This window comes from Equus quagga, chromosome 15, assembly GCF_021613505.1.
Source record: "Equus quagga isolate Etosha38 chromosome 15, UCLA_HA_Equagga_1.0, whole genome shotgun sequence".
Classification (NCBI taxonomy): domain Eukaryota; kingdom Metazoa; phylum Chordata; class Mammalia; order Perissodactyla; family Equidae; genus Equus; species Equus quagga.
Window position 1 is genome coordinate 23,032,806 of NC_060281.1, and position 25,039 is coordinate 23,057,844.

Here is a 25,039-nt window from a genome sequence, read left to right on the forward strand (position 1 = left end):
TGAAAGAAGTGAGGAGGACTGGCCGAAAGAGGACGTGAGAGGCCCTTCACCTGGGGCCCTGCAGGGCCTCAGGGGGCAGCTGCTATAGCCCGAGAGCTGGCAGCAAACCCTTCTCTCCCTGACATCCTGATCTCTGGGCCAGAGCGATCGCCCGCCGCAGGCTGGATTCATGGCGCGTGGTCCCACGCAGCAGTGGGGAGACGCCATCCTCTCTGCAGCTCACCCAGGCAGCTCAATCCGGCTTTCTCCATGGCCTCCCACACAACTGCTCCTCTTTGTGGCCCCCACAGTCAGGAGTGGTGGTCTCTCCAAGAAGGAGAGCCAAGATGGGGGGCAGGTATGTGCATGCCGGGACCAGGCCTTGGGGTCCTGGCCATGCTGGTGACTCACGGGTCTGCTCAGGCTTGTGGACACTGTCATGGGGGAGCCAGAGTCTTGGCTTGAGTCAAGAGACTGGGCTCTGGTCCTGATTCAGCTATTATCTCTGCTCTCGTGAGCATCTGGTTACCCAAAGGGGCTGCGGTTTTTGCACCCGGAAAACAGGAGCTAGTTGTCAGAAGTGGTCAATGAGATGATGAACATGACACCACTTTGGAAAGTAGACAGGCCTGGGCAAACTGCGTTAACAACCCAACTGTTTCCAAGGGATAAAAACACTGGAAGTCACAGCTCTTCAGCCCCGGAGACCTCAGGCTTATTGCTGACCAAGACGAGCGGGGCAGTTAACCTCACTCTCTGGGCTCGCCAGATCCCGGTCAGACCCCTGGGGTTCTCCCAGAGCAGGTCGTAATCGCTTCAGGACACATATTTGTGGGGCATGGGGGGTCCAGGAGACGTGTCCCAGGAATTGTCTTCCAGCAAGCGTGGCCACCAACCATCCCTGTCCCCTTGCCAGGTCACTGCCTCGGACCTGCGAGGTCTACTGCAGGAATTTTCCTCTGGCTGGGGTGTGAGTGGACAGCTTTCCTGGCGGGAAGGGGCGGGTGGGAGTGAGGCCCAGGAGGGCAGCCACAGCCGCTGCGTTCAAGCCTGCCCCGCCGCCATCAGGGCGTGGCGTGCAAATGGAATCCGTTTCCATCGCCATCATCGTCCAAAGATCATCACCAACATCAGTGAATGTTTGCTGAGTGCTCAGTTCTCCTCTTTAGAAACAGGCCCTACCCACCCCCTGGGCAGCCTTTAGGAAAGGACAGGAGCCAGCATCCTGTCCAGGAGTGACATTTCAGGTCAGACCAGGAGGGGCCCTCCCCAAGCCCACCCTGGGTAATAATAGCACTTTACGATAGTATAAACACAGTTGGCTTTCCACAGGGCCTTGCAGACCGTTTATCTCTCTCAGGCTCACGGGGCTGGATTGTTATCACCGCTGTGCAGAGGAGGAAGCAGGCCAGGAGGTGAAGTGACTTGCCTCAGGCCGTGAAGCTAATTAGCAGCCTGAGCTGGGGCCGCCTGCCAGTCGTGTGTCCTTCCCCACCAATGCTCCCGACCTGGCCTGAAGGGGCTTTATTGTCTCAGGTGGGCTCCGGAGAGAGCGCGCTGGGTGCTCCTCACTGCACGAGTGGGCCAAGTGTCAGCACGGGCCCATTCTAGTGCTCCCACTCAGGAATCCTTTTGAATTCCAAGCCAGGGCCTTGCCTGGTTCACAAAAAGGTGAACCTGCTTCCCCCGAGGGCTGACCCGCCGCCCACCCGCCGCCCCTGCCCTCTCTATTCATCTGATGGCCCGGAAAGGCTCCCTTTATGTGGACGAGTGTGCAGGAAGAAGGCTGGCCTCACCTGCCCCTGCCGCCCTCTCCTGACGGCCTCCCAGCCTCCCAGGAGGCCAGGCCCTTCCTGAGCTCTGGGGTGCTCTCTGGCCTCTCCCTTAAAGGGGAGTCAGACTCACAGGTGGAGGGGGGTTTATAATGAGGGACCCCTGGGATACCAGAACGTTCGTGGGAGACTGAGGTGGAGCGAGAGCTGAGGCAGGGGTGAGAGGAGCTGTGCGGGCCTCAGGGCTCTGTGTCACAGAATCACAGAGTCCAGGATAGAATCTCCCAAGTCAGCCGAGCTAGGGCCCGTCCAGGGATCCCTTCGACAGGATTCCTGGACGTGTTTATCAGGTTTCTGCTCATACACTTCCCGGGATGGGGAGCTCACTATCTCCCAAGTCCTCCCTCCACTCGGGTCTTATGAGGTCCCTAAACTGCCTCTTATTGGATCCTGATTCTGCTCCCTGATCCAGACACGGCTAAGTCTGGCCTCTCTGCCAACGGTGCTGAACTTTGAAACTTGGCTTCGCCACTTACAACTTGACCTCTTAGTGCTTCCGTTTTCTCATCTGCGGCATAGGGATAAGTTCACAGGCCCTCCGTCATGAGCTCGTTGTGAGGATCAAATAAGAGAATGCCTGCCGGGCATGAACCGTGGCAGCTGGCCCACAGTGAGTGCTCAGCAAATGGCAGGAATTTTCACCTGAACATGGTTATTTCTGGCATAGCCAGAAAGGTGTTCCCGCTCTGTGCTCCAGTTTGACCCAGAACTCAGTGCAGTACCTGGGCCTGGCCCTCACCTTCCTTCGGCCCAACACCTCCCTTGTTCTAGATGTCATACTCCTGTTAATGCAGCTCAAGTGAGTATTCACGTCGCTGTCCCTTTTGGCTCTTGGGACCTCAGAGCTGGCCCGGAACCACGAGGTCTTTCCATATAAATATCTGAGAATTCTTCACCCCTCAATTCCCATCTGAATTGAAGTCCTTGGCTCATTAAATCAAAGTCCAAACTGTCCATTCATTCAGTGACATTTCTTGTTGTCAGTCTGCGTCTGTCCTGGCGTTTAGAGGCACCAGCTCTCGCCGTAAACCTGGAGGTGACCAGAGAGCAGAGATGGGGGCTGGGAGCGTCAGAGAGAAGGGTCTGAGAGAAGGCTGTCCATGGGGGGCGGATCATGAGGGTTTGCTGCGGCGTCTGGGGCCCTCAGCTTAGCTCCTCTGGAAGCTTCACTCTGCCTGCCTGTGGTTGTAGAAAGCTGCCCTGCCACTTGCCTTGCTCACCAGGTGGACCCCTCTCCTGGCCTCTCTGGGCCGCCTTTTTCTGGGGATGCACGTTCCTGCCCCACAGCCGCTGTGGACACCTGCCGAGTGGGGCTGGGGAGGTCAGGTGTGTGACAGCATCGCTCGTGCTCCCCGTGTAGGTTGTCATTATGCTTGTTCCTAAGGGATTATTAATATAATGACTGAGTTAATGAGCAGTGTGTTGAGGGGGGCAGCTCCACCCCACCTTGTGCCCGCTGATTGACACTGATGGGGGGTTTCCTCAGCCACCCTTCTCCCTCTGGTCTGCTCCTTTAGCTGGTGTGGTATGGCCCCTAGGGGGTGGTCCTCCCTGTCGCCTCCCTCCACCTGTCCCCTGTAGCCTGGCCTGGTTCCCCTCCGGGAAGAGGGTCCCAGAAAGAGTGTGGCCGGGACAAGGTGTGGGGGTGAGGAGATGGGGAACTGGGGGCTCTGACTCTGGGGAAAAGCAATGTAAATGCAATGAAACCTCTCATCTTGCCCGGGTACTGCCTGGGCTGGGAGAGTGGGCCGCCGAGTCCGCGGACGGCTGGGGAGATGGGAGCAGCGATGGAAGGAGGGCTGGAGGGCCGGGGCAGAGTTTCCAGGTGTTTTGAGGCTCCCCGCCTCTCTGGCCCAAATGGACAGTTGCTGGCCTCTTTCCTTATTGAGCTCCTTTCCTCCCGGGATTAAAGGGTCTGAGGAATCTACCAATGTATTGATATCTTAGGGTTGGGGTCAGGGGCACAATGTGCAGTCATAATAATATGGTGGCCTTGATTTCCTAAGCAAATGTTGGACCCAGAGGGTCTAAGATTCAAGATCTGGGTCATGTAGGCTAAGTTCTGACAAAGCCCCAACTCTCCAAAGCTCACAGACCAGGTGGAGAAGTGAGACTCGCACAAGACAGGATTACAGAACCTGGGCCTCTGCCATTTGATAGCTGCGTGACCTCAGACAGAACGCTCAACCTCTCTGAACCTGTTTCCTCATCTATTAAGGGACACTAATAACACTTACCTCCTAATGTTGTTGTGTGTTAAATAAGAAAATGCACGTAAGCGTTCAGTGGGTGGTTAGCACAGAGCCCAAGCTTAGCAACAGCTGGGTGACATGGGAAAGCTTGCTGAAGGTGGTGGGCCAGGAAGGCTGAAGAGAATTTGGGGAAGGAATGAAGAGTGTGGGCTTTAGGCATTAGCCTAGGGAGTGGGGTTGGGAAGGGAAGGACTGTGCTGTAGGAAGGACGGGAGCCGGGGGGCGTGGTGCTGGGGGAGAAGATGGAGCGTGGTGGAGGAAGGCGGAGGCCGTGGAACCACTGGCTGTGAGCCTGCGTGTGGATGCAGGGGGTGGGCTGTGGGGCTCAGACCAGATGCGGGCGTGCATTCATGCACTCGCTCAACAAACATTTCCTGAGCATCCGTGATGTGCCCGGCACTGTGCTGGGTGCTGGGGACAGCGGAGATGAGGACAAATAAGACCCTCGCCCCCAGGAACTTACGTTCTACTGAGGGTGCTGACTAACCAGCAAATTAATTAAATGAACAAGTTCAGGGAAGAGATGACTTTGAAGACAATGCAGAAGGGGTTAAATGGTTGAGTGGCGGGGAGGAACAGGTCAGGGAAGACCTTGCAGGGGAGGTGACACTGGAGCAGAGCTTTGAGTGCCATGAAGAAGGCTGGGCTGGGTGAACAGCCGAGGGAAGGAAGTTCCGGACAAAGGGCCCAGCAGGTGCAAAGGCCCTGAAGAGTTCAGGAAAGGCAAAAGGGTCAAAGGAGGCCGGTCAGCTGAAGCAGGGTGAAGGAGGGCGAGGGCTGAGGAGGAGGCACAGGGGGAGCTTCCAGGATGCGCGGGGTCTGGTGGGCCAGCGGAGGCCATCGGACTAGCTGTAGGGTTCAGAGCAGAGGAGATCTGACTTCAGTTTCAATGGGATGGCTCTGGCTGCTCTCTGGAGATGGCAGAGGACGGAGAGGGGCATGGAGAGGCAGAAGCAGGGACACCTGTCGGGGGGCTGCTGCGGTAACCCAGGGGAGAGAGGACGGCGGCTTGGAGCCCGCTGGCAGCAGTGGAAAAGGAGAGAAGAGGACAGATTTGGGATATCACCAGTGGAAATGATGGGGGGGGTGTGGGAAAGGGGAAAGGAGGCTTTAAGGGGGCTCTGAGGTTTGGGGCTCCTTCTTCAGGACCTGCAGGGAGGGCGGCCTTTCATGGAGTGGGAAAGGAATGTGGAGGGAGGAGGGACAGATTTGAGCTAGAGGCCAGGGGGGGCCCCTTGACACAGTGACCCATTGGAACTAGAGGCACCACGGACTCAGAGCTGAGGGCGCCAGCACTCTCACATTCTTGGGGGCCAGGCCATTCCTGGCAGAGGCCCCACCTTGCAGCTCCGGCACCTGTGATTCGGCGTCTGTTCTCTGTGGGACCTGTGACAGTGGTGTTCTGGATGCTGAGCCCTCACCCCATCCCCGGGGCTTTGGGAGGTGAGGCTGAAGCGCTGTAGGTGGGAGGAGGTACTAATGTCTAATGTCCAGAGCAGGCCTGGGGGAGGTCAGCAGAGAGAGGGTGACCTGGGTAGGCAGAGAGTCCCTGGAGGGCAACCCATTGGAACCCCTGGCCAGCACTGAGCAGCAGTGACACTTTCTCCTGCAAAGGGACAAAAGTGAGACCCTCAGAAATCCTCCTGGAGCCCCAGGATCACAGTCTCAGCTTCCTGGCATCTGGGCAGGGTGGGAGTAGGGGTACCCAGACTTGGCAGGAGGCTGACCAAGGTCACCCAGACCTCTCTTCCAGACATCCTCAGCATATGGAAAAGGGGGTGGTCAGCCAGGGAAGAATAGGGAGGGCTTTGAGGAGTGTTCAAGGCCTCTGGATCCTTCCTTTCCTCCATCACTGCTGGGTGCATGAGGACCCCCTGAGGCTTTGGGGCCCCCTTCCTGCCCCAGGCCTTGATTTCCCTGGACAGTGGGCATGGGGAGCCGAGCCATCCAAATGTCTGGACGTTGGGGAGAGTTGGTGTGGCTGCCCGTACCTGCCTGGTGCAGGGGGGTCCCTCCCGAGGATGCCCATTCCCAGCTCCCTGTCCTGGGTCCCTGGCCCCTACTTTGGTGGGGTCCCACACAAGGATCCCTGGGCAGAGGGCAAGCCACTCACAGACTCATGTCTCTAGAACCCCAGCTAGATCGGCTGGGATCTGGGCTGGGCCAGTCCTGGCTCCACGGGCTTGGGACCATAACCGCATGCATTTGAGGCCCAGTTAGGGGCCACAAAAGGGGAGAGGTGAAAGGGTCAGACCTGGAGCTCCCTGGGTCCATTATCAGTGTTTGGTTTGGGACTTTTGGAACTGGTTCCTGCTCCTTATCCAGGTCCTGGTAAGCAGATTCTCTGGCCTTTGACATGCCCGAGCCTGGGACACAGGTCTCTCCTCCTTGCCACCTAATCCCCAAACCCCAGCACTGCCCACTCCCCCACCCAAGTAGACCAGTCTGAGGCCAAGGCCACCTCAGTCCAAACAACCCCTCCCCACGGCCTATCTCACCTGCTCAGCCCCCTGCTGCTCCCCCCCAGCGCCCATCCAGTCTCAGGAGGACTCAGGCACAGAAGCACGGGATCCTGGCCCCTCTGCCAGGGAGACTGGTGAAGAATGGGAGGGAGTCTCTGGAAGTTCTCAGCCACCACTGCTAAGTGGGCCACTCTCTCTGGGGAAGAAATTGAGGGAAGCTGAGCTGATTGACAGGGCGATCCCATGAACAGGGCAGTCGGGACTGGCCTGATGTCAAATGTCTTGTGCTGAAGTCCAACCACTGGTCCTCGTTTCTGCCTTGGGAAATACCATCACACATAGGGATTTTCCCTGGTCCAGTCCCAGATGCTGCGGTGAGAGGAGGTCCTGGTCTATCCAACCCTCAGCAAGGGCTTAGAGGGCACAGCCCTGGATAGGGACAGCGCTGAGGGGGAGCTGACGGGGGGAGATGATGGGGAGGTCTTCCTTCCTGCCCTGCTTAGAGGAATGTGTGTCTGTGCACGTGGGAACACACACCGACACCCCTCTTCTGTGGGGGAGCAGGAGCTTGTGTGCAGCCCGTGGCTGGGTGTGAGCGCCTGCATGTGTATGCACATTGGTGTGTGCACATCCTGGACAGTGTGAGCATGGGGCCTTTTTAGCATTTTGCATCACCAGCCAGGACACACAGGCACATGCACACACACAGAGAAAGCCCTGCACAGCGCTATTATCTGAACTGCACTCCCATCTACTCTATCCCAATCAGTTGCGTTAAAAATACAAGTCTCGTCAGGATCTACCAGATTGACTTCACCACCCACTAATGGACAAGGTTCCTGGTTTGAAAGACCCCTCTCAAGAGGGGGTCAGCACAGGGCATGAGCCGGCACAGGGGATCCTCTGTGACTGACTGCAAGTGTGACATGTAGGGAGTGGGGAAGCAGAAAACAGGGTGGGAGGCTCTGAAGTTATCACCATCTCCTGGTAGCCTTGGGCAAGCCCTTTGCCCTCCCTGAGCTGTCCCACACAAGGACCCCTGGGCCCTCAGAGCCTCCTCGTACAAGTGCAGTCACACACTAGTCCCTGAGCCCCACCCAGCTCCCTTGCTCTAAGGGTCTTACACTCTGCTGACTTGCCACCTCTCCCCTAAGGTCTCCTCCAGGCCCCCTGTCCCTCAACGATCCTACACAGACCCTGGCTCCAGCCCACAGTGCCCCTCTCTCCTGCCCCAATCAGAAAGGGGAGACAGGGCCCTGATCTCAGGGAGCCCAGTCTGAGGGGAGACACAGCCCCGTCCTCGGGAATCCCCAGTCTGAGGGGGACACGGCTCGCCCTCGGGGAGCCACAGTCTGAGGAGGACACGGCCCCGCCCTCGGGGAGCCCCGGTCTGAGGGGAGACATTCCCCTCCTCTCAGCGAGCAGATCCAGGGCTCAGCCATCACCAACCAGTTGTTTGGCCTGAGCCAGATGGAGCTGGACACCATCTTCAAAAGCATCCACTTTAGGGGGATCAAGGGCCTGTCCTCCTCTTCCACCTCTGCAGCCTGGGCCGCCACAGTCATGGATGGCTTTATTGAGTGGACTTCGATCCTAGTGCCCTTAGTCAGCTTCTGTCTCAATAGCTTCTATCCCACTGCCTGGAAGCTTCCTCCTCTACTCTTCGAACGGTCAACCCATTGCTGGACAGGGGCTTATGGAGAACCAGCTGGAAGCCTCACCCTGAGCCAGGGGCTGTGGGGGTCCAAGATGAGCAGGAGGGTGGCAAAGGGGAGCAGGCCTAATGGGTTGATCCAGAGAGTAGCCTTCAGAAATGGGGGTCCCATCACCCTGCAGCTGCCTCCTCCCAAGTCTGGTGTGTCTTTGGTCCACAGCTGACAAGGTAACACCACCATGGGAGAAGTCTCCTTTGGGGGTGAATATAGCCAGCTATATACAGGCGAGGTCTCCTGGAGCCCTGTGGTTGCCCAAGGTTACTGGCAGATCAACTTCCAGGGCTGGGTGGATTCAAATCCCATGGGCCCCCAACCCCCCACCCAAGGGAAGAGGCCTGGGGGGTCTTCCTTTGGGAAAAATACAAGGCTTTTCCCAGCCCAGGGCAGACCTGGGGACTGGCAGGGCTCTAAGGGGGAGCCTGCCTGGAGGCTGGGGGAGGGATGCCATGACCTCTGACCTCTGATGACTCCTCCTGCAGGTTGTCCATAGGACACCAGGCCACTGACAAGTGCTCCCAGGGCTGCCTGGCTGTTGTGGACACAGGCACCTCCCTGTCCCCGAGAAGATTTTTATCAGCTGACACAGCTCATCGGGGTCCCAGGGAACAGCCAAGTAAAAGAAGGTGCCCCGACCCCACTGTGAGTGCACCGACCTGCAGGGCTCCTTCCAAATCCTAGTGTCAAAGGGTTTGAGTGTCATTTCCCTGCCAGCTGCTTAAGGCCAGGTGCACTGGAGTCTCCCTGCTCTGCCCCCTCCCCCTCAAAGGCCCCCCAGCGACAGCCTTTTCCTCATATTTCTGGGACGCCATCTTGGTGCCTTCACGGAGGCATTCCTCTAGGGTGAGGATGCATCTGCGATGGTGGGAGAGAGGGAGGTTGGGAGGATGAGGGACCAGATGGGAAGGATTTGGGAGCAGGATGGATTTCTGAGCTGTGGGACCGGCCATCTCTGCCTGGGAGCCCTGATGGGAGCAGATGCTGACCACCTGTCTCCATATCCCTTATTATTTCTCCAGTTTGTTACCAACTGCAGCAGTGGCTGGAGCTGCCCCCACCCCACATCACCTTCCCAGTCAATGGCGTCCATCTCCCCTGCTGGGCCCTCAGTACCTCATCCCTGTGATTCCTACCCCCCACCCCACCCCGTGCCCTACGTCTCTCTCCTCCCTCTCCTTCCTGCCTGGCCGTGGGGGAAAGCGCAGGAGGCCAGGTGAAGGGGAACCCGTTTGCAGCCCTTAGAGTTCTGGAATGTCAGATTTGCCAAAGACATTAAGGATCATTTTTATCAGCTCCTTCAACAAATGCCAGGAACTACCGTCTTTCCAGAGCTTTCTGAGATGCAGTATGTGTTAACAGTGGAGGTCCAATCTGCCTGCATGGGGATCCTTGTTCTGCCACTTCCAAGCCTTGTGACCTTGGGCGAGTCACTTAGCTTCTCTGAGCCTCTGTTTCCTTATCTGTAAATAGTGATGATACAGTGTTTACCTCGTCAGGTCCTTGTGACATGAAATGGGCCAGTAGACAGAAGACGATAGAACGGTGAACACTGGCTCCTATTCCTGGTGTCAGCGCTGTGCCAAGGGCTCCATGCACGTTTGTTCTTCAAATCCTCGTGATGGTCCCAGGAGTGGGTGCCACCATCACTCCCACGGGTGGTCACTCAGCCCCTTCTTAAGCCCGAAACTTGGTACTTACTACCCGTGGGGTGTCCCCGTTCCATTTGCCCAGGGTGAGGGGTTGAAGCCAAAGCAGAGGTAGGGCGGTCAGGAGGTCCCTTCAGCTTACTCAGTCCTCCAGCTGTGGTGGGCCCGGCCCGCCTCTCTCCCAGCCCACAACTCTGCTCGTAAGTCACTAATACGCATGGAGCATCTTCTGGGCCTCCAGTGTCGGAGGCCACGGAGGAAGGAAGAGACACTGCCCTGTTCTCCAGACACTTGGGATGAATTACTTACGTGCGAGATGACCGCTAAGAGTGCAAGACCACATGCGTGTGCGTGCCCACTCATGTGCTCGACGCCTCACAGATCAGTGTTTTTCAAATCGCAGCTCACAATCCTCTAGAAATCAGTTCAGTTGATTGGACCCAGCACTTTAGAAACAATTAAACAGAATAGAAAAATTAGGGCTCATCACATCCTCTGGACCAGAATTTTTATGGTGAGGCGAGGCTTTTGTTTTAATTATATATCATATGTGTGAGTGTATAAGGTTATGATGTAAAATATATTTCTAACTGTGGGTTGTGGTCATAATACCTCAAGTCCTCAGCCTGGTGGTTGGGCCTCTGCCTCCCTCGGCAGACCCCTCTCACTGTTACGGTCTGGCCTCCCTGGCCCCATCATTTCGTCTTTCCTACCTCAGGCCCTTTGCATGTGCTATTTTCCCTGCCAGAAATGTTGTTTTCTCACTCTCTTCACCTGCCTAACTTGTATTCATCACACAGAATGCAGCAATGGGTCACATTATCCCCCTCCCTCAACTGATGGGGAAACAGAAACTCAGAAAGGTTAAGTGATTTGCCCAGTGTCACACAGCTAGTCAGAACTGGGCTGGGATTTGAACCCAGGCTTCTCTGATTTCAGAGTTCAGGTCTTTTTCCTAACCTAGTATGACTTGCCGGCTGGCAGACTCACTCCTTTTCCTCCAGGACAGGGCAGTCACTGCCTCCTGGAGTTCCAGGCCATGTACCTGCCCTTGGAGAGCTGTTGGCCCCTGTGGCTTCCTGAGTCTACCACTCCATCTATGACACAGGCAACAATGAGGTGGGCCTGGCCACTGCTGTGTGGACTGGCCCTGCCTATCTCCCAGTTGGAGGCACACATTCTGGGTCTCTGGGTCTCACAGAAGCTGGGGAGCCCCCACCTTTCAGTCACTCCAGCCAAACCCTGCTCCTCAGGGCTGAGAGCTGGCAGACCCCAAATAAAGCAGCTCTGTAGGCTCTGGCTTTGGGGAGCAAGGCAGGAGCCCAGGGGTTTGAATACGGGGGTCACACCTGTTCAATGTTCACGCCCACTTAATAGGGGTCCCAAATTTGTCATTCAAATACCACCCTCATGATCTTTGTGCTGTCTGTGTGTGGCCGCTGGTTAGAATCCACTGATGTAGACGGTAGGGAGAAGCCATGCCAGGGGTCACTCCGTCTCTGACTTCTGCAAGGTACCATTTCTGGAGATGTGGGATAGGAGTTTGGGAGGAAGTGGAGCCGGCAGTGTGGACAGAACCACGGACGTGGAGTGCCCACTTGGCATGCCAACTGACTGTGTGCTCATAGTTGTCCTGCCTGTCAAAAGGAGAGAGCCATCCCTGGGCAGTGCCTTGGCTGGGGGTCAGGCTGAGAGTCCTGGCTGGATTTCATGTCTAGGAGACTGCCCCTCCCCGATGGGGCCCAGGGCTGGGGAGGAGGGGGAGGAGGAGGAGGAGGAGGAGGAGGGAGAATCTAACCCTTAGAAACTCCAGGGCAGGGGGCCGGCCCGGTGGCACAGTGGTTAAGTTCGCATGTTCCACTTCTCAGTGGCCCGGGGTTCGCCGGTTCGGATCCTGGGTGCAGACATGGCACTGCTTGGCACGCCATGCTGTGGTAGGCATCCCACATATAAAGTAGAGGAAGATGGGCATGGATGTTAGCTTAGGGCCAGGCTTCCTCAGCAAAAAGAGGACTGGCAGTAGTTAGCTCAGGGCTAATCTTCCTCAAAATAAAAAAATTAAAAAAAATAGAAATTCCAGGGCTGGGGGCCCCAGGTCCTCGGGTAACTGCAGGCTCTGCCCCTTCCCCTGGTGGCCAGCCTAGGAGACAAACTCCTAGGGAACAAGGATTTCAGGCTGCAATCCTGCTGCTTCCTGACACCCCTCCTGCTGCTTCCTGACACCCCTTGGTTAGGAGCCTGTCTTAACCCATGGTGTCCATGAAATCGTGGGTGTGATGCGCCTGTTATACATCGGTGCTAAAACATAATAAATACACAGCTATGCAAAGAAGACATGTTCAGCATTATTTCACTAACGTCATCTGTGCCTCTCTGCTGTGGTGGACAATGTTATCAGGCGCTGCCTTCCCCCTTCATCTTTGGGGCTCTCTGAGGGCAGGTGTTCTGTCTCCTTTCTTCTCTTCCTTCTCCTCTTCTTTCTTCTTTTTAATTTTAATTTTTTTTGAGGAAGATTAACCCTGAGCTAACATCTGCCACCAATCCTCCTCTTTTTGCTGAGGAAGACTGGCCCTGAGCTAACATCTGTGCCCATCCTCCTCTGTTTTATATGTGGGATGCCTACCACAGCATGGCTTGACAAGCAGTGTGTATGTCTGCCCTTGGGATCCAAACTGGCGAACCCCCGGGCGCCGAAGCAGAACGTGCGAACTTAACTGCTGCACCACTGGGCTGGCCCTCTTTCTTCTTTTTAAAATGTGACTTTATAAAACTTGTAATTGAGGTGCACCTATCATGAGTAACAGCTCACAGACTCGTGCAACCAGAACTCAGGTCAAGAAAGAGAACATTATCAGCCCTCCCCAAAGGTCCTTTATCCTCTTCAGCCTCCTGCCCAATTTAAAGAAAAAGATTCTGACTCAGCTCATGGCTGTTGAGGGCACATCATAGTCAGGGCTTTATTGGGTTATTACAGCAACCCTGTGGCGCAGATGATTACCCCCATTTTACAGTCAGGGAAACTCAGGCTCAGAAAGGGTAAGTGAACTGTCGGGGTCAAAGGGTCAATAAGTGATGGGGATTGGTCTTCTGAAGTCAATTCTGTGTCACACGTCTCCATCACATTCTTTAATGTGCAAAGAGGGGTGGATGAATATGTCATCAGAAATAAATCTGCATGGACAGCTCTGAGATTATTTTCCCAGAAACATCCCCTACTTCTGGAGACTTCTCCTGTTTACACCCTTCAAAATGCTTCCTGAGGGAGCTGCCAAGTTCTTACAGGGCCCTGCCTGCTGGTCACAACTGATTGGTCCAGGAGTGGGCACCTGACCCAAGATGGGCCAATCAGAGAGCTTTCCTGGGTATTTTGGTTTCATTCTTTCTCGGGAAATGTAAAACTCAACTGCTGGTCGTCAGTTATGTGGAGAAAGCCAGCCTACAGTGAAAGAGAGAGAGAGAAAAGAGAGGAGAGGAGGGGGGAGGAAAGGGGAGGGGAAAGGAGGAGAGGAGGGGAGGGGAGGAGAGGAGAGGGGAAAGGGAGGGGAGGGGAAGGGAAGCAGGAATGAGAAGCAGAGGAAAGGTCCTTGTGGTATTTGCATCCCAGATTCCAGTTGACCCTGAGGCTCTGCCCCATCCTTCCTGTTCCTGCAGCTGGGTTGCAATGTGGCAAGCCTCCCCGTCCATCCATCCATCCATCCACCCACCCATCCATCCAGTGCATCCCCCTTTCCACCTAAGCCAGACAAGCAAGCTGCTGTCCGCAAGCAAAGGTACATTAATCAATAGACCAGAGAAAAAGCAACCAGTCTATCTATTTAAATGTTTATACATGCAATTTCCAACTGTTTGAGATATAGATGGATACAATGGACTCCTCTGTCGAATGGGGATAAGGTAACCTATCTTGTGGTATCACTGTGAGGGTTGCCTGATTAAACAAATGTAAAGCAGCCTGCCTAGCATGCCTTCAATGATGAGATATTTTGGGAGTAAGTGTCCATTTTAAAACCTTGAACTCAGCTCTTCCTCACGGTGGAATTCTAATTAATCGATGTAGAAGGAATGATGGAAACAGAAAAGCACCACCTAATGACCGTTGCAGGCCAGAAGCGGTAATGGATGTTAAAATTAGTGGGCAGAAGAATGGTGAGGAACAGAGTACTCGCATTGTCTTAAAGTGTCTCCCGAGAAGATACTTATTACTTATTACTTATCAAGGGGAAGATGGTAACTGCACAGTGGAGAAACCTGTAAACTTCACCTTAACCAAGCTACTAAGGTTAAATCACCAGTCATAAGACACATCCATAACACGTACCTCCCGATATCATGCACAGAGAAGGGTACATCGCTTCTGTGGTTTCCGCCCTCAAGTTCATGTTCTCAACCTCATCATGAGGAAACATCAGAATAACCTAAATTGAGGGACATTCTACAAAAATAACTGTTCAGTACTTTAGAAGTAGCAAGGTCATAAAAGACAAACTGAGGAACTGTCAGAGACTGGAGGAGACTAAGAAGACATGACGAGATGTGATGTGGGAACCTAGATTTGACCCTGAATCAGAAAAAGGACACTAGTGGGAAAACTGGTGACATTCAAGTAAGGTCTATCAATTGGCTCACAGTATTAGCTCAGGGTGAATTTCCCGGGTTCGATCACTATACCATGGTTATGACATAAGATGTTAACATAGGGGATTCTGGATGAAAGGTATACGGGAACTCTCTATACTATGCTAGCAACTCTTCTGTAAGTTGAAAATTATATCAAAATAGGAAGAAAAAAAGCATAAATCCTTGAACTGGAAAAGAAAAATCTCAGGTCCAGTCTGTCCCCAATAGGTTTGCTTGAACTAATGATGTAAGTATAAACGACATGCAAAATTTAAGGAAAAAACTATAAAACCAAGATAATAGCTGAAGCTATAATTTAATTCATGAAGATAGCTGCCAAAGATTTCCAGTTTATAGAGTACCTGTCCCCCAGCGGAGGGGAGGTCTTTTAGCTCCGCGAGCTTATTTCTGGGATGAGAGCACACAGAGGAACTCAGATCCTTGACCCAATCTCACAAGAGTTGCAGCAAGAGACCCCTCCACCAGTATTCCTCAACAGCTGCTCCTTTAGCCTCTGCTTGAGTGCCTCCGATCATGAGGAGCTCACTACTCTCTTCCTTTGGATGATTTTTAGCTTGTGAGCCCAAGTGCCATTGATAGAAATGAGAAATCAGAATTAACCCACATGAATAGGACTAAGTAACCCAAGCTGATAGAGCACTGCATAGCCACTGAGAGTGATAAGAATGTGGCTTATCGCAATGCACAGAAATGTGTATGTATTAATCTTAAGTGACAAGAGCAGAACAGAAGTTGCATTTACACACTGATTACAGCTACATTACAATCTGTGTGTACATTAAGAGCTAGAAGAAAATTTAGAATGGTACAAATAGTTGTCGTTTCAAGTTGCCTTGATTTTTAACCAGTGGTATATGTATAGAATTCTAAATGAAATTTAGTATCCAGAATTTTTTTAAAAACCCCTCCATTAAAGGTCTTGGGGATTGTCAATTCAAGATTGATTGAGAATGGCTGAATGGTGCACTAGATTGGTAAGAATCCTAAGGCCATGTCTCAGCACTATGGGCAAGAGCGATATGTTTGATTAGTGATGTCTTCCAGGGTGAAGGATTAGCAGTGGCAATGTGCGTGCAATGTTGTTGCCATCTCTTCTTGACACACTCCCAGCAACCAGTGTCACTTTTGTAGACACTCTGAAAGATCAATGAGCTAATTAAGGGGCTATGTGCAGGAAGAGACCTCTTCTGTTAGTCACAAGCAGTAGGATTTGGGGCAAGTCATTGGGATATAAGATGGAATGAAATATGTACCACAAGGGGAGGAAAGGCAAAGTCTTCTGCAGCAGAGGCCCATTTGAGAGTAGGTGGGCACAGTAGGAAGGCTTTGTGGCATTTGTACTGGGTCTTGAAGAATAAGATTTTGCAGGTGGCGATGCTTGGGAAGGGTATTCAGGATAGAGGGTGCGGCATGGATAAAGGCATGGAGGTTGGAAAGCAACAGGCCTCCTTGGGAGGAAGCAAGGAGGTCGCTATGACTGGAGGGTAGCGCAGGCGTAGGATAGTGGTGGAAGACGAGCTGGAAATGACGGAGGGGCCAGACAGAGCGTGTCCTGACAGCCAGGGCGATCAGTTTGGATTTTATTCAGTTAGTCACGGGGACTTGGACAAGTTTTGAGGCAGGTGGTGCTTAGAGGGAGATGAGACCAGAGAGTGATGACAAAATGGTTTTTCCTGGGAGACCACCACTATGAGAGGATCCCAGGCCCTGGATTTTGAGAAGATCCTTTTGGAGCGTGGGGTGGAAATTAGAGCAGTGGGATAATGGGGTGCGGGAGATATAACGAAGCCCCATTGAGAGCAATCCCCTGGGTTCCATCTATGGTTCAGGACTCCTGAGCTCCAGGCCAGGCCCAGGGAGGTGGAAGCTGCAGCCTCTGCCTCTAGGAGCTTCTAGTCTGTGGAGAGAGGAACCATACCCCAGGAAACAACTAGACCACATAGGATCCAGCACCAAGGGGAGGGCGCCAGCTGGGCGTGCAGCATTTAGGGGTAGAAGATGAACCTGGGCAGCAGCCAGTGGGTCAGGCGTCCTGGGGCTCCTGTCCATGGTGGGAGGTGGCCCTGGATGACTTCTAAGGTGTCCTCAGACTCTGCACATCCTGGCTCTAGGAAAAGAGTCCTTGAGCAGAACTTGGACATGCAGAAGGGAGAGAAATGGGCTTTCTAGGTATGGTCGGGGGTTGGGGGGGCAGGTCGGGGATAGACCAGGGGCAGACGAGGACTTGGGATGTCTGGGGACACTGAGGTGACTGAGCTGTCAGATCAGGTTGGGTAGGCAGGGGCTGTAGACCCTAAGGCCTGGCAGTCAATCAGGATGCCCTGGCTTGATGCAGTAGGCCAGGGACACTTAGAAGGGATGTAGTGCGACTGGGGTTTGGAGAAGGATAGCCTGGCAGCCATCATACTCCTAGGGTCCTCCCAGATAAAGAAAGGGTCCCTGGAGGCTCATGCTGGGGGGTCTGGTAGGCCTAACAAGACTTAGGGGATCCCATGGATTCTGCTAGATTCATAGGAGTTGGCGAGATTCCAAGGATCCTATGACTTTCTTTTGCCTGCTCTTCCAAATCTGCAGACCCTCCCACCCCAGGGAAGGCTCTCCCTCCCTACCTTGCCTTCCACCCCAGAGTCCGTCGTGTCCCTGGGGACAGAAGGGAGGCATGAGAGCTGACTTGGCCTTCAGACACAATCAGGCAGGTACCTCCCTCTCTGTGCCAGGCCTGGGCAGACCTCGAGGTCCCTCCTTCCCCTCCATCATAGGGTTAGGGGAGGCTCCAGGGCTCTGGCCAGGCTGTGGGTGGTGGTGGCCAGAGTGGAAAATCCCCCACTGGCTGAATTATATCGGTGTTTGGCAGGCCTGGTCTTGGCCTTCTGCCTGGGGCTCAAGGGCCTGACAAATCTGTTTGGAGCCCTGAGTGCAGGGTATGAGGTGACAGACAGGGTACTGGCATGGGGACTTTTTCCACTCACCCCAAAATGAGGGGTTCTCCTGTGCCAGGTTAGCGGGCGCTGGGTCAGCCTCGGGTCACTTCAGGCAATGAGAAGCTTGTAGCTGGGAAGCAGGGCTGCCGGAGACGAGGGTTAGAGGCACATGATGGATCAGACTTGGGGGCAGGACAAAGGGTAGACGGGGGCTTGGGAGAAGGGTAATGGGGGACACAGGAGTTTTAGGAGACCTCAAGATGGGGGTAGAGTCGCCATGGGGCAGGAGAAGAGAGACAATGAGGAAGAGAAGCAAGGGCATTCTTGTCCCCTCTTCCTATGCTCCTGCCCAGGCCTCTTGTTGTTCCAGATGAGTGTGAGAGGCACAAGCAGGAGCCAGTGCGGCTTACACTATGGGTGTGTCCTGAGTACTTGCTGAATTATGAGAATTTCTCCAAATGCCCCATTTGACCAGGAAAGCCTCTGAAGCTGCCCCAAATAGGTTGGACTTCAGCCATTGGCATCCCAGCTGCACCACCTGCATCAGGGCTAATGATACCACCATCAGCACCACCCTCACCACCGCCATTATCATTACCATCATCCTAGCTACTGACTCCATCATCCCCAGACCCCCCAACTGCACCCCTCAAAGGCTTGGGGGTCCTGGGAACCAGGACTTGAGCCAGACCTTCGAGCACGTCACCCATGGACCAGTGGTGCTCAGCAGTTTTGCTCCACAAGGGGACATTGACAATACCTGGAGACATTTTTGGTTGTCACAGCTGGGGCACTGCTGCTGGCATGTAGTGGGTAGAGGCCAGGGGTGCCACTAAACATCCTACCGGGCACAGGACAGCCCCCCAACAAAGAATTATTTGTTCCAAAATGTCAATAGTACCGAGGATGAGACACCTGCCTATAGATCCCATGGCCCTCACCCCAAAATGCCCCTGTCAAACCTCTGGGTCCTGGACAAGAAGTGGTCTTCACTGCTCCATCTCACGGCAACTTTGTTCTCTCTTATCGCGCACACCTCCTGGCCTCCACTGCTTGTATTAAAAAGTCAATAAGATGAAAAGTCCTTTGCGGCCACCATCGAGATGGAAAACACACAGAAACAACTGATACACGGAGCACAGGGTACACCCGGGATTGAGGTCGTGTTTGCCCAGGGCAGGGAGGCAGGGACTGGACCAGATCCCGGGGTATAAAGGAAGAGGGAGTGCCCAGGCCTTCACTCCACGGTGACCACACAACTTGGAGCAGCTTTTCCTCTGCGGCCAGTTGGGAATCGGCGTCCTGAAGTGGACGGTGGTGGCCTTCGGCCTTCAGCTCTTGGAGGCGGCAGAGGTCAGGTAAGTCTGTGGCCTGGCTAGTGGTGCAGCAGCTTGAGCAGGAGACTGAAACCCTGCGAGGGGCAGCCTGGCCAGGAGACACCCAATCTATCTCTGGTCTGGAATTTCTGCTAGGGGCAGAGAAGGCTCCCTGAGCAGGTGTAGGACAGGACCCAGAGGTGGGAGGAGATAGAGCCTCTGCCCTCAGGAAACTCCAGTCGAAGGGAGAAGCACCGTCCCTTCCCCCATCTGATGAGAAAAGGCAGACCCGAAAAAGAGAGAGCGAAAGAGAGAGTAGGGGTCCTACTGCCCAAGCAGACCTGAATGGCAGGTGTGGTTTCCTCCCACCGAAGGGAACAAATATTTCTGGGTAGGGAGACATTGCTAAAAATTTCCTTAAGGCCCCAAATTTATTTGGCAGATGCCAAAATCATCCAAGCAGAAACACCAGTAATGTAATCTCCATATGCTGAGGTGTCAGGGGAAAGGGAGTGAGGTGGCATGGCTCACAGGACATCACGGAAGCTCCTGGCCTGCCACACTGCTGCTCTTCCATCATTAAAGAGTGATTCCTGGGAAAAGAGATGGCTCCTCTCAGAAACTTCTTTTAATATGCAAATTCTGTAGAGGTGGTTAGGATGAGGCAACAAGGTGGATGGGTTTAGCAGAGAATTTCTGGAGAATGCAAGGAATTCCGCAGCCTGGAGCAAGGCCTGGGTGGACCAGCAGAGACCCCCTAGGCAATGACAGCAAGCAGGTCTGGGAGGAGGAGAATGAGGGTGACATGGGCAGAAACCCACAATTCATAACTCCCAATTCCAGAGCTGATCCGGGCTCCAGACCACCAAGGCCAGCTTCCCCATTGTCTTGGGGTCCTGAGAAGAGCTGTGACTGGCCCCAGGCAGACAATGAGCAGGAGGGGCAGAACTAGGATCCTGTCTTCTCAGTCCCAGTCTAGCCGCGTTCCCCTATACCCATGCTCTGTCTGTCACATTCAGCCAGCGGGGTGCCTGAGGGCCACCACACAAGAGGACTTTCTTTGGGGTGAACTTGGCCATCTCGGAAACCTTTTTAAAAATGCACATATTCAAAGGACAATGCCTGGAGTTCCTCTCCCCTTCCTGGGAAGGAATTTATGGGCTATTTGACAGAAGAGGACCAGGGTGGGGTGAGGACCCTTGAGATGGGAGGCAGGGGCATGCATGGGTGAAGGTCATTGTTTTCTGAATCTTGGAGCAAGTCCTGAAAAGAGTTTTGAAAAGAAAAGAGAAAGAGAAGGAGAGGGGAAGAAAGAGGGAGGCAGAGGGAGAAAAAGTCAGAGACAGAGATAGAAAGAGACATTGAGACAGAGAGAAACAGATGGAGACAGAGACGGAGACAGAGGAGGAGTGAAACACACAGACACACACAAGCGACACATATGGGGGGACAGAGTGGCAGGGAAACTGAGGCATACATTAGAGTGGAGAGAGATTGGGGGTCAGGGCTATTAGAAGCGCCCTGACCCCCAAGCTGCTGTGGAGTCCCCCTGGAGAAGTAAAGTCCGTCCATGAAACGACGAAGGAAAAGGGCTTACTGAAGGAACTCCAGAGGACCCAGAAGTACAGCCCCGTCCGGAAGTACTGCCTTGGCGACCTCGGCGTGGCCTATGAGCCCATGGCCTACAAGGATGTGCGTCCTGACCCTCCCCGGGGGTACCCCTCTCCCTGCTGCCAAAGGCTGAGGGCCAGGCCAGGGCCATGAGCTGCACCCCTCCTCTCTGCACCCTCCCACCCATCCCCTGTAGCTTGCTCCCTTCTCTCAGACCTGCCAGCCCAGATTGCCTTCCCTGGGCAAAGCACGGGAGGGCCCCTGCTCACTTGGCAGCTCAGTCCACTGAGAGAACTTTGCAGCTAGCTGCCCTGGGTGGGCATGGGCTGAGGGTCTGTAGGTTCTGGGCAAGTATGGAAGGAAGGCTCAGGCCCCTGCTTCTGGTGCGGGCTGTAGGGCAGGGGCTGGTCCCTCCCCTGCTCTGTCCGTGGAGGAGGCTGGGCCTGATGTTCCCTGGATCCCTCCAGAGCTAACAGACTGCCTCATGGCCCCCCAGGCTTCCTGCTTTGGCAAGACCAGCATTGGGACCCCACCACAGAACTTCCTGGGCCTTTCTGATACGGGTTCTTCCAGCCTGTGGGTGCCCTCTGTCTACTGCCAGAGCCAGGCCCGCAGTGAGGGCTGGGCTGGGCAGGGGAGCGCAGCGAGCAGGCAGGGCACTGACACCCTCTGGGAAATGGCCAAGCAATAGGGATTGCTGGGGGGAGCTTCGGTCCTGGAGAGGACCAGGGACTTGTCCAGGGTCACACGGCACACCTAAGCCAGAGGGAAGCTGGCTCTGGAGCTGTGTAGCCCCTTTACCTTCTCTGCTCATAGTCCTTCATGTCTCCAGCCCACCCCACTCTGCTCCACTCTTTACAAAGTTCTCACTGAGTTTCTCCAAGGCAAATGGGAGAACAATACAGGATGTGGTCCCCAACCTGTAGTTGTATTTGGAGACTGGCGATGTTCACTTACTTTCTTAAGGCTGCCCTGGTCCCTGCCGAAGCCTTGGGGTTTGGGTCCTGACCCCTCTAGTCCAGAGGGTTCCTCATTGGCCCTGCCCTATACTATCTTGGGATCCTGGCACGGCAGCATCTTGACTGGGTGAGGGTCGGGGGAATGCAGGGATGCCCCAGACCCTCATTCACTTCTTCATCTGATGAGTAATTTCTCAGCACTTACTCTGTGCCAGGCGATCTGCTGGGGGCAAGCAAGACAGAGATGGATTCCATGCAACCCGCCACAGGGAGATCACAGTCCTAGGGTACCCCAAGAGTCTGTAAGTCAGAGGGGGCTCTGGAGCCAAGGCTGACCAGCTCCCATGCACCTTCCAATGCCAGGAACCTCAGTTGGCTACCCCTAACTGGGTGGCCTGGGGAGTGCTGAAGTCCCAGGATGTGAGCACAGGCTGGGAGACAGGTGGGAAACCCTACAGGCTTGACAGCTGGATAGCCCCCAACCAGCCAGCGAGAATTCCCTCACCCTGCAGCTGACCATGCCCACTTCAATCCCAGGCAGCCCTCACCCACTCTGCCAACAGACAGACCTTCTCGCTGCATGCGGTATGGCAGCGGCAGCCTCACCGGCTTCTTCACACTCTGATGGTGAGTGATGCTGTCTGCCGCTCCCCACGCCAGGACATGGAGTCTGATGGGGAGACTGAGCCAGATACCCTGAATATGGAAAAACACCTTGTGCTCTACTGTACAGGACAGGAAATAGTATAATAAAGGCTCATTCATTCACTCCTCCAGCCCTCACTTGGGGCCATGATGTGCCAGGCACTGAGGAATCATGATGAATGGGGTGACAGGTCCTTTTCCTTAAGGAGCTGAAAGCCTGGGGAAGAAGGAGATGGTAAGGCGAGTGCTTCAGCCATCAGGGAAGGCTACTTGAAAGAGAAAGCGGCTCTTTCAGGACCTGCCAAGAGGGGAAGGAGCAAAAGTGAGGGAGGGATGAAGAACGAGTGTTGAGGGGGTCTCTGGGGGAGTGTGGGATGGGGAGCGAAGTTACACTTGTCACCTCCCATCCTCTGTGGCCCCTCCAGGTCCAGAGCATCCATGCCCCCAACCAGAAGTTCAACCTGAGTGAGAACGGGCTGGGGCCAACTTCATCTACTTGAAGTTTGAAGGCATCACGAGCAGGGCCTACCCTGCTCTGGCCATGCGTGAGGCCACCACAGCCCTACAGGGCCTGCTGCAGGAGGGTGCCCTCACCAGCCCAGTCTTCAGCGTCTACCTCAGCAAGTGAGGACCCGCCTGCAGGTCCCCAACTCCCAGCCCCCCTCCCCCCCTCCCCCCCCAGGCCTGGACAACTGAGGCTCAATGCTTTGGGGTTTGGAGGCCTCCCAGCAGGCATTTGGCACCAGCCACTGCTGTCCTAGGGCCTTCCCTCCTGGGCTTCTGATTCCTCCCGCACCCCACCCCTCTCCCCGACCCCTGCCTCTGTCCCCACCCCCTCTGACTTCTTTGCATTTCTTGGTCACAACAGAATCTCTTCTCTTCTAGCTGAGCTTTGCTGTGAGTGTTGCTGCTGATTCTCAGTACCTCTTGGACTTACCTCCTGCCCAGCGCCCCAGTCAACTCATTGTCTTCTGACCAAACATTTTCCATCGGGACACCTCTTTGTATGGTAATCTATTGCTTCATCTCCTTTGATCCATTGTTCCAGCCAGGTCCTGGAGTCTTCTGGGCTAGGTCCGCCATTGACCCCTAACAAGTTACCAAGTAAATGCAGGTTATTTACAGGGATGGGCCTGGGACCCAGGGAGGTGGAAGAGGGTCAGTGGCCTGGGATGGACTTTGCTTTTTTCCTCGCCAGAATTAACCAACCACTTTCTAGAGATTGGCAGCATCTAGTATCTGGAGTTTAATCAGTTGAGTGGGACTTTCTATGATATTACCCTGTTACTAATGTTGCTGACTTACTCTCTACCTCTGTTTACAATTACTCTGAATTTGGCTTTTAGGAGCACCATCCAGTTCCACGCTCACATTCGGCTACCAGGCGAGGCCTCTGCAACAAACACAGAATGTCCCTCCATCCTCTCCACCAAGGCTCTACCTCCCTTCAGTCCCAGCAGAAAAGTAACAAGCTGGGCCCAGGTCAGGCTCCTAGTGACACAGTGCACTAGCAGCACGAAGCGGAAGGGACAGGAGAATGGAACAGGGGGTCAGGAGGAGGGGCCAGACAGCCAGTGCTTTCCCCACAGGCAGGACTTTGTGGAGCAGCATAATCTGGGAGCCTGAGGCACTGGGAATTCTGATAGGCTCAGCCTGGGAGCCCCAGTCAGAGATATGGGGAGACATTGTCTTTCCTCAGGGAGCCCTAGTCCGAGGGGGGACACGGCCCTGCCTCAGGGAGCCCCGGTCTGAGGGGGGACACAGCCCTGGCCTCAGGGAGCCCCGGTCTGAGGGGGGACATGGCCCTGCTTCAGGGAACCCCGGTCTGAGGGGGGACATGGCTCTGCCTCAGGGAGCCCCGGTCTGGAGCCAGAGCAGGACTTCTGTTTTCCTCTGAGGGTGACTGCTCAACAAGGAAGTCCCTTTCCACAGCCACTCCCTGACTCACCTTTCCTTTCACCTCCTGCAGCCAGCAGGGGTCTCAGGACGGGGGAGCAGTCACCTCTGAGGGTGTGGACAACAGGCTGTACGTGGCACATCTCCTAGGCCCCCATCACCCTGGAGCTCCACTGGCAGATCGGTGCTGAGTGAGTCTGTGGCAGGGCTTTGGGGATGTGGGCACTTCCTTGGAGCAGGCTTTGAGGCACTTCACGTCACACACACACATCCAGGTACTGCTGGGGGGTGGGGACAGAGGACCCCTGAGGCCTGCCCCTACAAAGCCACAGCTGCCCTCTGGAGATTCAAGACCCAGCTCAGCCTAGAGAAGAGGGGTGAGATGGAGGCAACATAGGAAGGGGCAGGACTCGGAATCCCAAACACTCCAGACTCTAGTCCAACCCTATGGGTTTACAGATTAGAAACTGGGATGTGAGTGCAGTGAAAACTAATTTGCTCAAAGTACTTACAATGAATCAGTTGCTGTGGCTTTCAGTGTTTCTAGAATCTTCCTTGGAACTTTTTTAGAAACAGATTCCATGGCCATTTAGATAGACTCTGGTATGGTGTGAGGCAGGTGGATGGCTGGATTGACCTCTGCAAAGTTCTTACCTTCCTGAGATGCACCCTGACTCTGTGGCTGTAGCTGTTTGCCCCTCAGTGGTGGGGAAAGCCCACCTGCCAGCTGATCTGGGTTGGAGGGTGCTGAGGCTGTTCATCTTCACACCATTCAGGTTCCTCATTGGTGGCCAGGCCTCCTGCTAGTGCTCCCAGGGCTGCCAGGCCATCATGGACGCAGGTACATCTTTGCTCACTGTGCCCCAGCAATATGTGAGTGCCCTTCTGCAGGCCACGGGGACCCAGGAGGACCAGTACGGACAGGTGTGTCTGGTGGAGGCATCCTCTTTCCTAGGAGAGGCCAGCCAGGAGGCATTTATGGTTTCTCCTGGGAGCACAGGAATAGCTTGATTCTCGGCCTCCAAGCTTCTAGTTGCCCCAAGGCACTGGCGGGGGGAGGGGGTGGGGGGTGAGGGGGGTGGGGGGTGGGAGTAGGGTACAGGGAACTGGGATGGCTGGGGCTGGGGGCAGCCTGGGGGCCTGGAGGCTGATTTGGGGGGGGGGGGGGGG

General features: G+C 54.7%; 1 protein-coding gene across 1 annotated transcript in view; it reads left to right on the top strand.

The window, feature by feature from the left end:
* Positions 1–326: 326 nt before the first annotated feature.
* Positions 327–25,039, top strand: part of PGC (progastricsin) — a 26,770-nt gene continuing 2,057 nt past the window's right edge. Inside the window, 12 exon segments of the mRNA XM_046639841.1 lie at positions 327–337; positions 2,509–2,610; positions 17,945–18,161; positions 18,730–18,800; positions 20,243–20,450; positions 20,866–20,983; positions 21,841–21,971; positions 22,399–22,444; positions 22,447–22,597; positions 23,943–24,017; positions 24,019–24,060; positions 24,646–24,793. Coding sequence (XP_046495797.1) covers positions 327–337; positions 2,509–2,610; positions 17,945–18,161; positions 18,730–18,800; positions 20,243–20,450; positions 20,866–20,983; positions 21,841–21,971; positions 22,399–22,444; positions 22,447–22,597; positions 23,943–24,017; positions 24,019–24,060; positions 24,646–24,793 — 1,320 coding nt within the window.